Source organism: Aspergillus brunneoviolaceus (assembly GCF_003184695.1).
Source record: "Aspergillus brunneoviolaceus CBS 621.78 unplaced genomic scaffold BO95scaffold_46, whole genome shotgun sequence".
Lineage (NCBI taxonomy): Eukaryota > Fungi > Ascomycota > Eurotiomycetes > Eurotiales > Aspergillaceae > Aspergillus > Aspergillus brunneoviolaceus.
Window position 1 is genome coordinate 212,288 of NW_020290776.1, and position 18,946 is coordinate 231,233.

At 54.4% G+C, this 18,946-nt stretch overlaps 6 protein-coding genes across 6 annotated transcripts; 2 read left to right on the forward strand and 4 right to left on the reverse strand.

The window, feature by feature from the left end:
* Positions 1–2,797: 2,797 nt before the first annotated feature.
* Positions 2,798–3,603, reverse strand: BO95DRAFT_483384 (uncharacterized protein; the record flags this gene model as incomplete). Its single annotated transcript, XM_025590291.1, has 3 exons — positions 2,798–3,354; positions 3,422–3,426; positions 3,493–3,603. Coding segments are annotated over 3 exons (673 nt in total), but the record flags the coding sequence as incomplete, so codon positions are not given.
* Positions 3,604–3,778: 175 nt separating this feature from the next.
* Positions 3,779–4,995, reverse strand: BO95DRAFT_392538 (putative fructosamine-3-kinase). The gene is made up of 2 exons (XM_025583651.1): positions 3,991–4,995; positions 3,779–3,932 (listed from the first exon to the last, which is right to left on the reverse strand). The coding sequence occupies exons 1-2, from the start codon at positions 4,953–4,955 to the stop codon at positions 3,839–3,841; spliced, it is 1,059 nt and encodes a 352-aa protein (XP_025440790.1). The 5' UTR covers positions 4,956–4,995; the 3' UTR covers positions 3,779–3,838.
* A 311-nt stretch (positions 4,996–5,306) lies between these two features.
* BO95DRAFT_465178 (armadillo repeat protein) lies at positions 5,307–8,400 on the reverse strand (the record flags this gene model as incomplete). The annotated part of the gene is made up of 3 exons (XM_025589121.1): positions 5,307–6,293; positions 6,350–8,052; positions 8,106–8,400. 3 exons carry the CDS (start codon positions 8,398–8,400, stop codon positions 5,307–5,309), a joined length of 2,985 nt encoding a protein of 994 aa, XP_025440791.1.
* Positions 8,401–9,882: 1,482 nt separating this feature from the next.
* Positions 9,883–11,507, forward strand: phoB (regulatory cyclin phoB; the record flags this gene model as incomplete). The annotated part of the gene is made up of 3 exons (XM_025584403.1): positions 9,883–10,184; positions 10,214–10,403; positions 10,479–11,507. Exons 1-3 carry the CDS (start codon positions 10,132–10,134, stop codon positions 11,505–11,507), a joined length of 1,272 nt encoding a protein of 423 aa, XP_025440792.1. The 5' UTR covers positions 9,883–10,131.
* A 717-nt stretch (positions 11,508–12,224) lies between these two features.
* On the forward strand, positions 12,225–14,022 carry BO95DRAFT_392547 (putative tRNA-specific adenosine-34 deaminase subunit Tad3; the record flags this gene model as incomplete). Its single annotated transcript, XM_025583652.1, has 3 exons — positions 12,225–12,321; positions 12,375–12,426; positions 12,510–14,022. The coding sequence occupies 3 exons, from the start codon at positions 12,225–12,227 to the stop codon at positions 14,005–14,007; spliced, it is 1,647 nt and encodes a 548-aa protein (XP_025440793.1). The 3' UTR covers positions 14,008–14,022.
* Positions 14,023–15,638: 1,616 nt separating this feature from the next.
* Positions 15,639–18,868, reverse strand: BO95DRAFT_366622 (vWFA and PH domain-containing RING finger protein; the record flags this gene model as incomplete). Its single annotated transcript, XM_025582754.1, has 5 exons — positions 15,639–16,785; positions 16,839–17,541; positions 17,593–17,822; positions 17,876–18,557; positions 18,616–18,868. 5 exons carry the CDS (start codon positions 18,866–18,868, stop codon positions 15,639–15,641), a joined length of 3,015 nt encoding a protein of 1,004 aa, XP_025440794.1.
* Between the last annotated feature and the right edge of the window lie 78 nt (positions 18,869–18,946).

The window sequence follows — 18,946 nt, forward strand, 5'->3', positions numbered from 1 at the left end:
ACCAAGCTTCATTTCTTCTATCGTTCCTTCTTCCAGCTTTCCTTCATCCATCTTCATCATCCTTTCTTCTCTCTCTACTATACTCATAGCCACGCACCATGTTATGCAGCAATAAACTTATCATCTAGACGAAGATCTTGATTCGGAAGCCCTCTGAGCGCCAGAGAGACAGTTCATGTCCGATCTGCTTCTCTACTCAGTGGCCAGCACCCATGAGGAAGCCCAATAGGCTCGTAGTAGTCACACACTGGAAGAACTACCCCAAGCATACATTTGTGGTATTCATCAACCATAAACCGGCGTCTAAATCCTCAAGCATCAATTTTGACGCAGTGAGCGTCATTCAAACCTATTATAATGCATGGCTCTAACTCATGCCACAGGAAAGAAAGCTTGGATCGATGCAGTAGTGCGGCCGCGGATATCAACCCATAATCACAGGGAGAACAAGCTATCGAGCACTGAAGTCAGAGCCGATATCTGACGAAGCTCGTCAGCGTTTTGCACAGGCCATCGGTATACCTGTCCGCGTCGGACCCATCGAAGTCTCAAGGACTGCAATGGAGACTTCGCAACGCTCCAGGACCGCTTGCAGAAGGGGGGCACAGACCAGTACCTTGCATACAAGCATGTCTCGCCCGTGTCTCTCCTCTGTTCCTCCAGCACCCCCCTGGTATCCTCGGTTGCTCTGTCATTGCTTCGCCAAACTCTGGCGACGCTTAGAGTGAATTCAATCAAGATCATGCGTGGGCTTGACTGACTTAACAGCTTTATAGGCATGTTGGGCAGGTGCATGATAGTAGTTTCGTTGAGAACCTCATAAGAGAAATGGTCACGGTCGAACGCGCTGAGCTACCACACGTTCATGGGTGATCACCCACCAGAAGGATTATACGGAGCTCTATCCGGGGAACCCGCAGTGTCGATTCCTATTTACCCCTCCATCCCTGTGCCAGAGCATCCCGATGAAGTTGTTGATTCGGTGCGTGGCCGTGGATTCGGAAATCAAACGGAGCGACGGAGCGGCCTTACGCTTGGGCAGCTTTTGTGTCTGCATTGAGATGTATGGAAAGTTTCTATACGGGTCCCTGCCGTACCGCAGGCGGAGCAAGAGTCAAAGTCCGAGAGATGGCAATGGAGGGATGATTCCTACTATCTCGGACGCCTCCATCCGCAGAGCCAAAGGTCTTCATGAAGAAACTAAGACCTATCCGATGCAAATTACCGAACGCAATGCTGACCCCTTCAAGCGATCCCTTTCGAACGGGATGGCGGTTGCAGCTGCGTGCTTTGGCTTTTAACGTACTTCCTCTCTGCGCGAGAGTGCCACAAACTTCAAACAAAATGATGCAGCGGCCTTCGTTGCTCGGCTGACCTTCTGGGCACCTGAAACAACATCAGTCCTCCCTCGGGGATTTCGTTTCTGCAGCACTAGGTGCTATGGAAAATTGAAGCCTGGTTATGATTTGCGATGGGATGATGAACATGGCTCAACCACATGAAAGCCTGTAAGGATTTCCACTAGAAGTGGAACCTATCAACATTCTACCACTGCTGCACTGCTACATGGCTGTTGAACAGGTTACAATTCAAACCCGAAAACTCCCTCGAATTGGCAATGGTACAGCTTCTAAGCTTTGAGCCGTGCATGATTCTGTACAACGGCGCAGGGATTAGCGACCAGTTGTGGTCCCTTTGCAACCACTACGAAGTTGTACCTGCATGTATATCATGGACTCGGCGAGTCTCATACGATCATCTCCACAGTTCCGTCTGCCTCGGCATCTGGCCTTGCTTCTTATGGCTGCCAACGAACAGGGCAGCTAGAGGTCTGCATGATGTATAGGAGTCTATGCTCTCGAGGATAAGGTCACCATGCAACGCTGCAGCAATGCACTACTCCTGCATACCCCGGGAACCATTATGACGGCCAAGCAACCTGCACAAAGCGCACATCTTTGCTAATGTCCATAATCAATCGATAGCGATGTACAGATGAAGCACTGAGCCCTTGCCAGGAGACAAGCTGGCAGTTTACTGGAGTACAGCTCAACCGGGTTCGAAAGTCTTCAACTTACTGATTGTGTGACACTTACAGTAGTACACTTTAAGCTGGCTTTTCGCGCGACGAACTTCTGACATTGGACACAAGAAGTGAGGGGTTTGAGAACTCCAGTATTTCTAGGATGCGCATTCATGCGAACGCATTATTTATCCTGCGCAGAATGGACATCACCCATATGAGCAAGCAGTGCGACCACTGCTGGCTTAAAATTCCGCAACACTAACTTTTCACCTCCACGCTGGTGATGGCGTGGAACGAGAGTCATACACACACCAGAGGGCCAGATACACGGCAAATGTGCTTCACAAGCATAATGTGGTGGGCCGTTGGCAGAAGGTGGTAATCATCGAAGCCAAACGGTTTCCGCGTAAGAGTAAGCCTGGCTGGGAGGGACATTTCCACTGTTTGATTAGATAGATAATTCCCAATGATATCTCCTTCACCTGTTCCACAGTCTTATACCATCTAGCCCTAGACCTAGACTAGACACCAAGCACATACCACACCCACCATAACCACCATCAACCCCTCCTCCCCCGAACCCAATCAAGGCACCCCCCTCCCCTTCCGCACAGCCCTCGCCAACTCACTCTGCGCCTTATCCTCCGCATAGCGCCGATAAATCGGCAAATACCAGTCCCTCTCACTCAGCGTCTCCCTCACACTCCTCCTCCCCTCCACAGCCGCCACCCACCGCCGCCACCGCTCCCACACCCCTTCCTCCTCCTCACTCCCCGCCTGCCCCGGCGCCGGAACCCCCAATCCCCCCTTAAACTCATCAAACACCCACAACCGAACCGCCCACGGCGCGAGTACTACATCCACCAGACTCAACTCCTCGCCCAGGAAGTACGGGCCCTGCGGGTGCAGCTCCCGCGTGAACTCCTTCAGCGTGGCTAGAAACTCCGCGCGGAGGGTCTGGGGCTCCTCCTCCCCTGTATTACCCCCCTGGGACGAGGAGGGCAGGGGCTGATGCTGGAGGAAGCGGTGGAAGGCGGGGATGATGCGGGAGGTGACGTAGTCGATCCAGATGCGGGCGCGGGCGCGGAGGTACGGGTCCTGCGGGAGGAGGGCGGGCGTGTGCGTCGGGTAGGCTTCTTCGAGGTATTCGAGGATGACGGTGGACTCGTAGAGCGGGCGCGCAGTGGAGGAGGTATCCGGGGAGGTGATGGTCGGGACGAGGCCGCGCGGGTTTAGGGTGAGGAAGGAGGGTTGTTTGTGGTAGGGGTTCACTTCGATGTATTGGTACGGGATCTGTTTCTCTTCGAGGGCGAGCCAGACGCGTTGGACTGGGGGTTTTTGTTTAGTTTGGGTATTGGGGTTGGGGAGTAGGATGGTGGGTGGGTGGGTGAATACCGAAGCTGGGAGGCGTGAGTTAGTGTATTGGCAGTATGGATAGATAAGGTAGTCTAGACGGAGAGACTCACGGACAGAACCACCCCGCATAGAACTTCAGGGGCTGTTCGGCTTGGTGGTTGGCGACTAGAGCTTTGGCGGGGCCAGTGGCCTCGGGGTGGATATCGGCATCGGGGACTGGCATGCTGACGAGGGGAATAATCTCAATTCAATTGGGGAATTAATGGTTATGGTTGGAAGATGCCGAATGCAAGGTCAAGGAGGAGAAGAGGGGAATAAATAATGACGACAATCGATGGTGTCATCAGATAAGATTATTAATCCAGAACTATAGCTTGATAGCTGAGCTACAGAGTCATTGTCAACTACAGCCATCACTCAATCTCCCTCCTAACTCAATTGCCTCAATCACCTCATTCAACCATATTTCTTCAACAACTTCTCCATAATCGACACAGCCCCCGACCGATACCCCGCCCCAAAGATCGCATGATGATTCAGATGATGATACCTGTAGCAAGTCAGCCCTATCCAATCCCATTGATCAGCACGTAGGCAGAAGAACATACAACTCATACAACCTCACCCGATCCTCATACTCCTCCACCGGCTCCGTCTTCGGCACCAACCTGTGATATTCCTCAAAGAACTTGGCTCCAAACCCACCGAACATCCGCATAATCCCCAGCTCAAACTCGCTGTGCGCATAGCACGCCGAGGGATCATAGACCACATCCCCGGCCTTGTCGCTTTCAAGTCCACCCGCAATCCTCCCCCTCCCCGCATTCCCATTCCACAGATCCCCATGCACCACCACAGGCACAATCCCCTCCCCACCCCCCAAATGCCCCCTCCCCAACAGCCGGGGCACGACCGTCCCCGCCGTCCGCTCAACCAACTCCCGTAACCCGCCGTCCCGCCCATTCCGCCGCTCCGAGCTCTCAAGAATCGTGCGCAGCCGCTCATCCGCGTAGAACTCCGCCCAGTCATCGCAGAACCGGTTCGGCTGCTTCGTGTCCCCGCAGAACGTCGGCACGGGGAATCCAAACCGTCGTCGCCGGGTCTCCGGGTCCGGTGGGGCGGGCGTGGAGTGAAGCCGGGCGAGTCGGTGTGCGAGGGTAAAGGAAGAATCACTCGTGCGACGACCGCTGCCGCCGAGTTCGAGGTACTCGGTTAGGAGGTAGTAGCTCTTTTTCTTGGGGGGTGAGGTGGATGAGTCGTTGTCGGCAGCGTCGTCGTCGTCGTCGTCCAGGCTCCCCCACGCTAATGCCCGTGGGCAGAAGCCCGGCACGCTCGAGGCGATAGCATTCAGGGACTCGTACTCCCCGCGGAACATCTCTGCCGCGGAGGTGCCATCGGCGGAGGTCTTGACGAAGTAGCGGCGCTCTTCGTCGCGGCCGTCTGGGCCAGGCACCGTGGCGCGGATGGCGCCGGTGCTGGTGAAGCCGGAGCCTAGGCCGGAGGTGGACAGGCTGGTTTTGGCGGGGTCCGTGTTGGAAAGAGCCCGGAGGATTGAGGTGGGGACGGGTGCCATGATGAAAATTTGAATCGGGTTTGGAGAGATTGTGTGAAAGTGAGGAGAGAATTGAATGAGGGGAACAAGAGCAAATAAATTGGGTGATGGAGCAGCAATGACGTCGATTGTTTATCTTATCGCGATAAGATAAGGCATCGCTCGAGTCAGGACTCCGTACACAGGATAAATCATTTGCGCTCAATCCTACATACACAGCAAGCCCAACTCTACAGTCAGCACCAACTGTAGTGCGAGTATAATTGTAGCTACAGATCTACATCTTCATCACTTCCAGATCTTTATACATCAAGGTCCCATCCAACGCCGCCTACCGCAACCGCAGCATCCCACTGTCCAACAGAATCATCGCTATGCATGGGTCAAGGAATTCAGCATATCCTGGGCCGTTTTGGTTCTCTCGCGCACATCCAAGTCGGGATCATCGTCCAGACTGGCCAACCGATCCATCACTCCCATCGTCCGCATCCGGATCGCTCGATCGCGACATCCGTCCCGGTCGCTCGAATCATCCTGATACACCAGGTTGATCACCACCCACACACAGTTGATCCGTACATCCCGTTGGCTGTGGTTGAAGTATGTCATCAGATACTTCAACAGATCCCGGTGCATCTGAAGCAGTTGTCGGTGTCGCGGTAGGCCTGCCGCCAAATGGATGATCACGTACGTCACCGACACCAATATCTCCGTCGGTACGGACATCGTCCGCGAGGTCGGTACATCTCGTCGAGGCGGGAGGGAGATGGAACGCGGCCGCAGCTTGTCTGCCAGCGCATCCAGAAGCAGATCCTGCCCAATCTCCTTGAACAAATGGTCGATCATCTCAAACGCACCGGGCCCGCAGATGATGTTACGCAGTAGGTCAAAGGTTTGTTCCTGGACCGCAATATCGTCCTGTCGAGCCCGCGTCGTCTGGTCCAAATCGCCTTGCAAAGTCAACTTGCGTCGCCGGGTGGCATCCGGAAGGAACATGTCGAGACTGATTTTGTGCGAGGGCACCGTATCGGCCATTTTCATATCCTCGTCCCCACCGCTCTCCACCGGGTTCAACAGGTCCACCTGCTCTCCAGCCGAGTTGGCTCGGCTCATGCCCGCGCTGGTGCTGCTGTCCGCCTCCTCGTCCATTCCGCGCTTGGCTAAAGCAGTGGTAGGATCCTGGGTGATGACCTGTTTGATCCATTCCGCACCCAGTCCTTCTATGATCTTTATCTTTACATCATTGGTCGAGTTATATGCAACATGCTTCAGGGCCCACAGCGATTCTATCCGCAACTTTGTGCTTTGGGAATGAGCATGTTCACACAAAATGGGAAGAACATCGGCCGAGATGATTGCCTATGTGCGGATAAAAGTTAGTGCACGAGAAAGAGCCGAATGATCAATTGACTGACCTCTTTCATTGGACTGAAGTCCAAAGCCAGGTTACAAATGACCTGCGTCGCTGCAATCTGGACCTCAATGTCGGGGTGTCTAATCAAGACAAACAAGGGCGTCGCGACGCCCGCATCAATCAGACTCGTGCGGAGGACACTCACCGAACGAGTGAGCATGCGTGCGGCCCCGCAGGCTGCCAGCAGGGTGGGTGTGGGGTTGCCATCGGCCACAGTGTTCTTTGGAGTCGACGTGTCCCCCGACAATTCGTCTGAGCACGGCTTGAGAGAGTCGATAATGTACGGCACCACCCCGTTCTCACAGACGGCTTTGCGATATTCGTCCTTGAAGGGAACCAAAGCCGCCAAGGCTTTGAGGATGTTCTCACGATATCGCATGACATGGCAGTGGATCGGTGAAAAGCCCGGAGGACCGAGCTGGCATTCTGGGGAGGTGGTGTCCGGGCCCAGCAGGCCCTCTTCACCGTCCGCATGCCACATGGGGCGGATGGTGTCTTGAACTGGGTTGTAGGTTTCTTTCAACAGCTGCGACAACCTCTTGATAGCGCCTCCCTCATAAGCATGTCTCTGCAGTTCGTGATCATCAATCACTAATAATGCCAGCACGAACGGGGCTTCTTCTCTGAGACGCTCGGATGAAGGAATCAAGCCCCCATATTGCACCCCGTCATCGGCGGTCACTTCATAATCCTTATCCAGCATGCGAATCAAAATAGGAATCATCAGGTAACATAGCATAGATACGCGATGCTTCTTTGTAAGGCCAAGACGGAACAGAACTGTGGCAAGTCGTGCCGCCATCAATCGCACCATCCCGCTCTCGCTACGGACAATGTACAAAAGCCATGGCACGACCGCATTCTCTTCGTCCTCGGCAGAAGGCATTTCGAAGCTAGGGAGCGGCGTCGGAAACGAGTGGCTGTGTCGGCGATGTGTGGTACCCTGGTGGCCAAGGGGAGGAAAATTGGAGGTGCTGGGAGAGGCCTTGTTCTGCGCCAGCGGCACCGATGGCAGTAGATTCTCCAACGGGCTGGCACCTGCATGTCGGGGTACAGCCGAGCCCGACAGGTAGGTCGCACCCCATGGTCCTCGCTTGATGTCCCACGGAGCAAATTCGGCCAATTGCTTGGGGAACACAGTCAGGATCCCCGGCGAAGAGAGAAAATGCTCCGCGCGCCACTTAGAATGCTCCACAATGACGGTAACAGCGCGGAGGATAGGCGCCAGTTTTGCGCCCGGGGGTGCCGGGGGCGGTAGGAACCCCAGAGCTCCAGGCTCTTGAACATGCTCCTCAGCACCAGGATAGACAAATCCCTGCGCGACCACGAACGAGGCAACTTTCACCGCCAAGGCATCCAGTACTCCGCACTCAGCCAAGACCGCCTTATGAGATTCCTCCGTACACAACTTCCCGATGAGGGATGCGGCGAGCTCAATTGCTGCTTGATCGTGGTGGTTGCCGTAGTCGCGACCTATGATGCGAGCGAAGCAGCCAATATACTCGCTGGAGAAGACGAGATCGGCCAAACGGGTATCTTTAAAAAATCGTTGTTGGCTTTGTAGCGGTAGTCGGTCGGCAACGTTATTCAATGTTCGGAGTATCGGATGAATATAGAACGTCGGGCAGTCAGGCTTGGACAATATGGATAGGAGGGTCGAGAGTATGCCGCTGGCAAGGATAGGGGACAGAAAAGAGGCACCGCCTGTGTCGAGACCAAATCAGTCACTGCATGCAACACTCTCGGAATACCAGTACCTTGTGCTAAGCTCCCCATGATGACGATCGCTTGTAAGCATGTTTCATCGTCCTCGGACTGAGGACAACGAAGCTTCGCGGCTCCGTTGACTTCTGGTGTAACAATATCCTTGCCATGGCGGGCTGCGAGAATATTGGCCAGTACGGGGATGATCCCCCACCGCACCCAGGCCTCTTTCCGCTGGTTATGGCCTATCGTCTCATTCTTTAAGCTTCGCAAAGCCGCCGCCTGTGCTGGTAGAGAGTCCGCTGTCTGGAGTTGAAGCAGCAGCGGAGGCGCTGAAGCGCGGGTCATGGTCCGAAGTCGCCGCCTCCCGCGGGAGGGCCGTGGAATCGATTACGTCGAGGAACAGGAGGAGCGCTGATTGCGCCGAAAAACAATGGGGGGAGAGACACAGATATAGAATTTAACCAGACACTTTTAAATTCAATTTTATGTAGTCTTCCCTTCACAACGAGAAAGTAGCTTTGACGATCAGCTAGTTGGCAACGATGGTTGAATGGCAATGGAATGGATGGAGGATGAAATGATAACTGGTCAAGGTCACGGCGGCGAAGACCCTCGGCGACTGGGGGACTGGGGAGGGTCCAGAAGTGCGACTCGTGAAGCACCACCAACCAAGCAAAGCAAGGTCCGATGAACAAGTGTTTCGAAGACAGATGGAAAACGGGAACCACAAGCAACCAGAAATTGATCTCACAACGACCAGCTCCAAATGATTGAGTGGTTGATGCAGCTGTCCACGGTCGATAGCTCGCTGTCCGTTGCCGGCCGCTGACCGCTTTCGGCGTCTTATCAGGTGATGTCACCTGATTGGCATCCGACTGGGATGTACTCGACATAGCTGACTCAGCCTGGTATTAAGATGTGAATGTGAGTGCCTTATGTACAATACAGTCATGTGATTCAGCCCTACCGTCGATTATCGGCGTCGAGGAGACCCATAGTCTACCTCTCTCGCGCAATTCTGGTGTTGCAATATCATGTTACGAGACACTGAGGCTTGTGTAGCAACAGAGTCAATGGTATACAGCCATTGCTCAACCACGAATTGAGTTTGAGCTCGGTGTTCCCACGAGGTCCAGGTCGGTCAACCCGAAAGAGGGAGCAAGAAATGTGTAACCCCAAAAGTTGAACCCGGGAGGGTTGGGGTTGGAGACCATCTCGGAGTTAAAGTGAGTGGGTGTGTGAATCCAGACCGCTCACTCGTATGGGTAAAAGCAAAGATTCGAAGCGCATGATCACCAGTTGACAGCTGACTTGGGCTATAAAGGGGAGACCATGGGAAAGAGTGTCTTTTCCTAGTTACCGGGACGAATCCCTCTCTCATCAATGGACACCATCATGAAGAAGCTGGAGGATACATCATAGACCCCTGCCAATAGGCAAAGGGTCAGGTTCCTTGCTTACGCCAACCCCGAGATCCTTGACTATCTCCAATGAATTCAATCCTAATCAATCCATTAGCCGCACTGCGCGCTCCGTACGGGGCGGGGCGAATGTATCGAATTATCGATGGTGGCTTTTGTGTAATACGCTACGGACGGTGGTGCCGACAAACCCGTATGACTGGTATTCACCTGGACACTCATCGATTCTAATTGGTGGCTTGGACCCCCTTGACAAGCAAAAGACTGGAGGGAGATAGGAATTTCTCTCCACATGGAAGCAGTGTGGTATTGATAATTACCCGTAAGATGTCGTGATAAAGTCGCAGGACGAGTAAAGAAAAATAAAAAAAAAACTTGAATGGAACTTAGCATTGTACTAGGTACGGTACTAGTACGTAGTGTACGGACTACGGAGTAGTTCCCCCCTCTTTGTTCGAGTTCCCTGATCAGCGTCATTGTTTTATTTTTCGTTTCTCCTCTTCCTCCTCCTCCCTCTCTCCTCTTCTTCTCACCTCCACTTTTCTTCTACCCTTATCTTACTCAGTACAGTATCTTTGTTGTGTACGGCTTCTTCCTCTTTTGCGCCCAAAAGAGTCGAAGTTCTCCTTCCCCTATCCATTCCCCACAGACCACAATGTGTCTGTGCACGCCGCCCTTGCCTCTCGCCGCAGCACAAGGTTTCGCAGCGTCTGCCAGCTTCGTTGCACGTCGTCTAGTCGTGCGCCCACGTGGTGGTCTCGTTGGGCGGAGATGCTAGTTTCATCGCCTTCACCTTCCGCCGCCTTGCGCCCATCTCCCGCCTCTCCTCACACACACCATCCTCATCCTCCTCATCCTCCCCATCCTCCATCTGCTCCTCATTCTTCGCATTCCCAACCTTCCATCCCTTTATCCTCCTCCTCGGCGGTTTCCTCCTCCTCTCCCCGTCCGCGTTCTCGTCGCCCTTCGACCACGACGACCTCCATTCCTTCACATGACCAGTATGAGCCCTCCGGGCCCGTTCCTGCTACCTCGTCCAGACATCGATTCGATCTCCATTCTTCCCGCGCCGCCATTGAAGAGCTGCGATCAGCTCTAAAGCGGCACACTGTTGGTCATTTCCCTTCGGGGCCCTCAGGGGATCTGCCTCGCGGTCGGATGTCCGCCGGGCTGACCTCCTCTGGGGGCGGAAGTAGCATCACGTCTGACGCCGCCATTCCCGCCTCCCACCAGCACAGTCACCATCACCTTCACCCTACTGCTCCTTCGCAAACGTCTGTTCCTGCAGCCGCCGCCACCGCTGCCGCTTCTTCCGCCCCTGCCCCTGCCCCTGTCTCCCATTCAACCGCTACGCCTCCCATGCCGGCTCCCAGCAGCGTTGGTCCAGGGTCCAATAAGCGTAACAGCCCCAACGGCCCGACCAACGATGGGACGCGGCCCGGTGCGATGGGCCATGCAGACCTGGAAGGCTCTCAGAGCAAACGTTTACGCCCGGAAAAGCCCGTTGTGAAGTTGCTGCCGGCCCAGTACGAGCTGGCTGATGCTCGGGATCTAGTGGTGTTAATCTCCAGCATGCTGATGGAACTGATCCGATTCAACGATAAAATCCCCCTTCATCAAGGCCGGCTGACCCGCTTTCACTCTCGCACGCCACCCCGCATCTCCGTTCATGACTACTTGCAACGGCTCACGACCCACGCCACACTCTCGCCCCCGATCCTGCTCAGCATGGTATACTATATCGATCGGCTCTGTGCCATGTATCCCGCCTTCACGGTTTCCAGTCTGACAATCCATCGGTTCTTGATTACCAGCGCTACAGTTGCCAGCAAGGGTTTGAGCGACAGTTTCTGGACCAACAAGACCTACGCACGGGTTGGGGGCATCAGCATGACCGAGTTGGCACTGCTGGAGCTGGAGTTTCTCTTCCGCGTCGAATGGCGCATTGTTCCCGAACCGGAAGTGCTCGTGGACTATTACCAGAGCCTGGTAGAGCGCTGCGATGGGTATGCAATTCAACGGGATAGTTGAATTGTGCATGTCCTGGGTATTTTTATTTTTCAACCACTTTCCTCTTATATGACTTGCCTTGAATTTGAGTCTCGGAGAGCAGCCCGCACGGGGGCGTAACTGCGGACGTTTCATCAGTGTCTGTACTAGTACATACATACACATACATGGGGCTTGGAGTTGATGTTGTTTTTGTGCATGGATACGACGGCGATCAAGTGATTTATATCCATACGGCTTGTTTTCTTTTCCTTTCAAGTGTTTTTCCTGCGCTTTGCCTTCTCTTGTTCGTCCGAATTATAACTCTTGTACAGCCCGCATTTCCGGATTTGAGTTCGAATTCTCACACTCTACATGTGTGTCGTGTCTATGTAGTCAATCGAACTCTGGATACGTACTTCGAATAGAACCATACTTAAAGTGGTTGGCGTTGCATGACGTCTACGATTCATCAAGTCTGCACTAAACTGTACTGGTACAACGTAGGGCTTAGGGTACAGGGCTCAGGGTTGCGGAGGCTTCCATCCATGGAAAACCATCTTTGCGGTTCAGACCTCAATGGTACTATCAGGCAGAGGCTCAGTCTGCACTGGCTATACCTGGTTGCTCACCCAAGTGCAAGGCATGAGTCGTCTTTATACATATAGAATTGATTCCTCACTTCCGATTTGCTCGACATCTCTTTGCTAAAACTGCAGTCTCTCACGACAAGTCTATACCATTCTGATTACTCTCACGATGGATGCGGAGAACATGCTGCGCGAGGTTCAACCTCTCGTGGGCGAAGTGGTTCCCATTCGCTCCGTACAGGAGACTCGCCCAGTTGAAGACTACGGTACGTCTGCAGGTGAATCGGGTTTCGCTCAATCAGCTCACGATTTCGGCCAGCGGACGCGTACGTCGCTGAAGTCAACGTCAAGACCGCGTCGAAAGTCATCAAGTCAGTTTCCCCCTTCCTCATCCCTGCTAGCTTCCTTTCTATCTGCAACAATAACAAGAACAATCACTGACCAGTAAAAATAGAGCTCTCGACTCCGCCTTCCCCCGCGACTCCTCCCACCCCCTAAATCACCTCCGCCGCTTCGCCAAGCACAACCAGATCCCCGAGTCACTCCGCCCCGCCCTTCTCAAGGAAGGCTACCTCCCCTCGCAAACCATCTTCGTCCTCGTTCCGTCTCCACTCCCAGCCCCAGAGGCCCTACAGACCCTCCTGGCTCCCTTCGTACCGCCGCCCCGAGAAACCCCGCTCCCCCAAACCCCGACCGCCGGTCCCTCTTTGCCATCCACCCCAGCACCACCACCCGCAGCCGCCGAAACCACCACCCCTGCGACCAGCAACATCACCCTCCACACGATAACCGTCCCAATGCAACCCCCCTTGACCCCCACACAAGCCGAGCACTGGTCCTCAAAAATGTGGCCCGTAGTCTTCAACCCCGCCGCGCCGCGCGCGCTGATCGCCCCACCACCCCAGATCCTCTCCCGGGTCCGCGACGCCATCGCCCCGAAAGCCGGCCGCTACCTGGCTCTGGCGCAGGCCGTCGCCGCCCAGGCGGAGCGGAGCGGTCTTGGCCGCGGGGTGGGCGCCGTGGTCGTGGACCCGGAACTAGAACCCGTCCCTGAAAATTCGACCGAAGGCGCCGAAGAGGGAAGCAGCTGGACCGACGCGATCGTGGCCGTCGCCGGAGACGGCCGGTACTCCCGGCGGGAGGGGGGCAACCCCGCGCAGGCGGAGATCGCGGGCGGCAGCGGGCCGAGTCCGCATTGCGGGACGTACAATGCCGACTGGGAAGGGGGTCCGGAGCTGCATGCGCTGATGCGGGCGGTGGAGTTGATCTCGAGCAAGCGGCGGGAGGACAAGCCTGGTTCTCGACGGCAGAAGATACGACCCGTGTTGTACGGGCTAGAGGAGTACTTTCTCCGGAAGTCGGATGTTCCGCTCTCCTCCGCGGAGACGGGGGCGGGAGTGGCAGAGGAGGAGGAGACTGAGGATGCGGTTGCGCCGCCGCCGGAGAAGTATCAGAAGACTACCGAGACAGAGGCACATGCGATCCACCTCCATCACCACAAGGAGGCGGAGGAACAGAAGGTAGATGCGGATGGGGGTGGGGATGGGGGTGGAGGTGCAGGAGGTGTGGGGCCGCGGATCCGCTCCCGCGAGCAGGGAGGCTATCTCTGCAACGACCTGGATGTGTACCTGTCGCATGAGCCGTGCATCTGCTGCTGTATGGGGCTGCTTCTCTCGCGGTTCCGTGCGGTGATATTCCCGCGCCGCGGCCGGATGGTGTCCGGCGGTCTGGCCTCGGAGCCCGTGGTCAAGCCGGTGCCCGTTGAGGCTGGGTCTGATCATCCAGTGGAGACGGCTGAGGGCGGTACTGATGATGCCTCGACGAAGAATCGGGAGTACTACGGCCTACATTGGCGCAAGGAGTTGAACTGGCGCGCCCTTGGCTTCGAGTTCGTCGCGGCTGGGGAGTCAGAGGCTACCAGTGCCGAGACCGGTGTCGCATTTCATGCATAATGCGTGCAAAAAGCCTAGCATAATCATATTTGTACTATATTATCAAGCCATATACTATAGACAACAGCCATAACTAAAAACAATACAAGCATAGCGAATCAAGCCGATTATCAACTCTCAAAGAGCGCAATGCGAGCCTAGTCCTTGGTACGCCATGCCATCTGGATTCCACCTTAGAAACTCTTCTCTAAGGTCCGAGTTGCTGTGGGCGTGCGCCAAACATAAATCCAATCACTTTGTTCAGGCGTGAATATTATTGCTGTTGCTATTACACTAATCGAAGTAATCTCATATCCGTTGTCGAGTGCAGATTAGACCAGACTGGGCAGGGTATCTCTTCTTCCAAGTTGACAATCATAACAGCCAAATCGAGCATGACACCTGTATTCACGTCCGTAACCAGACCCTATGTAGGCTGTCTGATCCTTTTGAGAGTGGCGCTGTAAACGCTTTTTTCCTCCCGAGCTAGTTTCAGTAAATCTTTCAAATCAAGAATATGCGGAGTCCCGGGCGAACATTGCAAGGCCGATGCTCCAGTCCAGTAGTGACTCGGCTTGCAATATCTGCTTTCCGAACCAGCTCTGAAACTTATCTGGGGCCGTGCAGATGGCCGTGCAAGTTGGGTCTGGACTAACACTACTACTGATGTCACGTCGTATAAGTAAAAGTATCGTCGCTAGATAGAGAAGGGGCCTTCTGGGCTTGATTCTGTAGCCGATGCGACTGCACTTGGGGCCTCGTTGTAGAAAAGATGGCCCGAGTGGCGTGGACTCGCCCCTCTCTTGTTGGGTGCACGTCGCAGCGGGTTCTTCGGGGTTTCACCGGTGATCTTTGATGTATGATTCGCGAAACTGCGGTGGATTGGATCCAGCCGCACGATCTTTCGTTGCTTGAAGGAATGGTTGGGATCGATCTATCCTGGGATCGATGAGTACTGTACGCATGTAAAGGGCTATTTTAACGAGAGGCATAATGAAAAATGCGAATGGTCTTCGACTGGGAAAAGCTTCGAATGAGGCGCGGAGAGGATCGATCGAGAATGACTTGGTGAATTGCTTCAGATCATGTGGCCAATCTATCAGCTACACCGATACTGTGAATATGTAGAGATATGTATGGTCCCATTATGGCTGCTCTATGCTGGGTACTTGCGGGAAAAAAGAGTATGGCTCTTGTGCTTGGGTATGTGCTCTAAACAGTATTAACATGTTGGCCTAAGGCTAGCATGTACTTCTCGAGAAAATCAGAACTCAGCAACGAATCAATACTCGTACAAATCTATTATCGAACACGTGTATGTAAGGTACAACAATCAAACACCAGATCTCCGTCAATGACACCATCCATATCACCAAAGCCGTGAAAATCATTCCCAATAACGCAGCCCAAGAAGACAAGATGACCACCCCCGCCGATTAAGTAGTAAACAAAGCTTGTCGGTATGTACAGAAATTTTCTCAGTATAGATACAAGTGAATTAGAGACGAAGTAAAAAGAACCGTGGTATCGTGTCGCACAGTCGTGGTGAACAGAGTGGTATCATAAGTGGCAGGAACAAGAGCGAAAATCAAAGCAGATAAGCCAACCCAGAAAATAGGTGGAAGCGCAATTTGTACAAGAGGAAAGATAAATCATTCTTCCATCAGAGCGTCGCCGCCGGTTTCCCGCCATTCTTTGGAGCGGTCAGTCAAGCGGCGGACTCCAGCCACGCGCTGTGCCCAGTGAGCTTCAGCAGGAGAACGGAAGGTGTAACCACGCTGCGAGGAGATCACGCCGATTCCCTGCAGAACAGCCTTGCGCGAGTCGCGGGAGAAAACAGCTGGGTGGTTGATCCACTCCAGAGCGGCCTTGAGATCAGCGTCCAAGGCGGTCATGGTCTGCGCGTCAACCCCAGCTCCTGGCGTGATGGTTGCCGTGTCTGAAGATCCGGAGTGGCCATCGTATGAGGACGATGTGGGGGTCCCACCTCGACTACCAGAGTCACTAGCACTAGAGGGCTTCGCTCCAGGAGGAAGAGGAGGCAGGCTACCCTTGCCAAGACCCTTCAGGATACTGCGAGTCTCGGTCAAAAGATGTTGTGCGCGATCATGCTGCCCACGCGACACGAGGATGAGTGCTCTCGTTAGCATGTCGGACGTCAATAACTCCATGCGTCGCTGAACAATGGACGGAAGAGGCGGAATAGGGGGGCTAGAGGGACGGCCAGGCTTGGCTTTCGGGTTCGGAGGAAGCATAGTAATGGCCAACAGCGAAGGTCGGGGAGAATGTGTGAGATGGCCGTCTCTCAAGAGGTCACCATAAGTCAGATCTGCCTGGATCAATGGGACCTCCTCCACACTGGACACACGCTGGTCATCAGTGTCCGATACACCTCCAAGTGCCTCGAGTCCCGAGACTAGACTCTCCCAGGCGTCTTGAGGCAGATTGTCCTGACTCGAATTATCCGGAGAAATAACGAGTTGAACGAGAATGTCGCGCTTATCTCCGAAGCGCAGATCTCCAAGAGCAGCCTCCGCATCGCGCCCTGTGGCCCTTTTTGTGGTGTGAAGAGCGCCGCTAATCTTGACGAACTTGGCCGGGGACCCTTCGGGCAGACGAAGCTTGAGTTTGACATTTTGGTGCGAAGTCGATTGCAGGGAACCCAAGCAACCAGCCACGCACTCGCGAAGCATCATCCAGTCCTTGACATAGAGGTATGAACCTTTGGTGCGAGTTGACAGTTCGATCATCGTGTCCGGTTTGTGGGTCAATCCTAGACCGAAGGAGTGAATGCTAATCCTGCATATGGTCAGTATAAAAGCACTTCTCAAGGTGGTATGACGAATACGAACTTGGCAGCCTCCGCACGGGAGACAACGAAATCGACACTCTCCGGATCGGACGTGGAGGAATCGCTGATCAAAAGGATAGAGGAGACAGGGTTGGCCGACTTGCGCTGCATGAGCAGGTCCATAGCCACATTAGCACCTTCAACGACGTCGGCACGAAGGCTCTTCTGGCCCACCGGGCGGATAGAGTCAAGAATCTTGCTCCAACCACCCCAATTCTTGGTAGTCATGCCGACTAGCGGGACCCCTCCACCACTCGAGCCGAAAGTCACCAACCCCATGCGATCGCGAGGGCCAAGGTTCTGTACAAGGAACTTGAGAGCATCTCGGAGGAGAGTAATCTTCAGTCCCTGCATGGACGAAGAGACCGGTATCACGACAACAAGGTCCAGGGGAATGTGAAACGAGGATTGATATGGACTATCCATGCCGGCATTGGTATAATCGGTTATAGCCGTGTTGTTGGAGCGAGCCGCTCCGTGGGACGAGTTTAGAGAAGCCTGGCGTTTGATCTGGCTGGCTCGGTACTCTTCTTCCTCCGCACCAGAATTATCCAAGTCAAAGTCGCCGTTCCGGGACATGCCATCCACTGGATGTAAATCGATGAGGGCCCGTCGCCAAATGTCAAGCTGTTTCCGGGTAGGGAAGCGAAGGTAGAAGCAAGGAAGCTCGGCCACAGACAAGTTCAAAGTCAGGACAAGGTCATCTACACCACTGTCAGTCATCAAGGTCACCTACTCCTGGCAGTTCAACTCACCTGGCGAGACCTCCATGCTCTGAAGGTGCTTCTTGATCAAGATTGATCCTTTCAGCGTTGACCTCGTAGTCTTTGCCTTCGCTGGCTCCTCATCAGGGTGACGACGGGGGTTGCTTTTCTTCTCCTTCACACAAATGAGCATCTCACCGAACAGATAGCATTCCAGCTCCTGCCAGGATTGACGATCTTTGCCCACGCTCATCTGACCATGCAATCTAAGCTTGCCGAACCTTTACTCACGTCAGCTTCAGGGATGCACCAGCAATTGATGAAATGAACCTACCGTTGGAATTCCAGGCCATGCCAATTGTCAACTTTCTTACGCAACTGCTCCGCAAGTTCGTCCAGATTCTCCTGCGGTTCGAAGGGAATCTGTCGAGGCTCTTGAACGGTGGGAAATCGCATGGCGCTCAATGTTTCGTCCTGTGGTTGAGGCGTAGCATTTTCTGTGTGGCGTAAATCATCGTCATCTGGGCGCCAACTACCCTCGGGCACTTCGACGGTGATTAGACAGGTCAGGGCCTGCTGTTGGCGGGAACGGTTGAGAGTGGGAAATTCGCTGCGAATGGTCACAGTCGGAGCCGGGATGGGGTTCTTCGTAATGGGTGGACGGGGGCTGAGGTCGGATTCCATGGCTTGCACGTCGTAGTCATGCCGTCTGACATTGGCCGAATGTTGTGGATCATTGTAATCGGCGGATGACCCGGCGGCACTACCGTTTCGTGAATGCTGTTGGCGGGAGCCCTGGGTAAGACGTTCGACACGATCGCGATGGCTGCCAGTGTCTCTGCTGTCTCGACGGATATACATATCCCGGCTTTCGCGGTTGGTATTAGGGCGACTTCCTACATCACTGGGACGACGTCCGGGGGCTGAGTTCGAATCCCATGGCGTAGGGGTCGTATAACCACTTCGTTGCGTAGCTGCGTCGCTGGTCACTGAGCGGACAATATTGCTTAGTTTTTCTATGCATGATCGATCAGCACATGTCAATATGACACCTAGAGCGCACCTTCCACCTACCAAGATCGAGCACATTGCCTCCCCGACTAGTGTCCAAGCCAAGCGGCGCATCGCATGTAGGGCAGTACTGGCCCTCACATTCGCGGATGAACTCATAGAAGCAGGCCTCGTGTGATACGTGTGCGCAGGAGAATTGCAGAACTCGCTCTCCCCGCAGGGTATGCTCTAAGGGCTCGTCACACACGGCGCAATCACTGCCCACAAAGGTCCTCTCGCGCCGCGTCCGGCTGCGGTCCACGTCCACGGCCGCCATGGGGTTTGCTGCGCCGACAGAGCCAGAAGATGAATTGAGGTTATTGTTCGGATAGCCGGAAGCACTATTCGCGTTCGA

Excerpts from the sequence above, each read along its gene's own strand:
- BO95DRAFT_392538 (XM_025583651.1), bottom strand. The coding sequence starts at position 4,955 with ATGGCACCCGTCCCCACCTCAATCCTCCGGGCTCTTTCCAACACGGAC. Across the intron at positions 3,933-3,990 it reads CGGGTGAGGTTGTATGAGTT|GTATCATCATCTGAATCATC; the intron begins GTATGTTCTTCT and ends GACTTGCTACAG.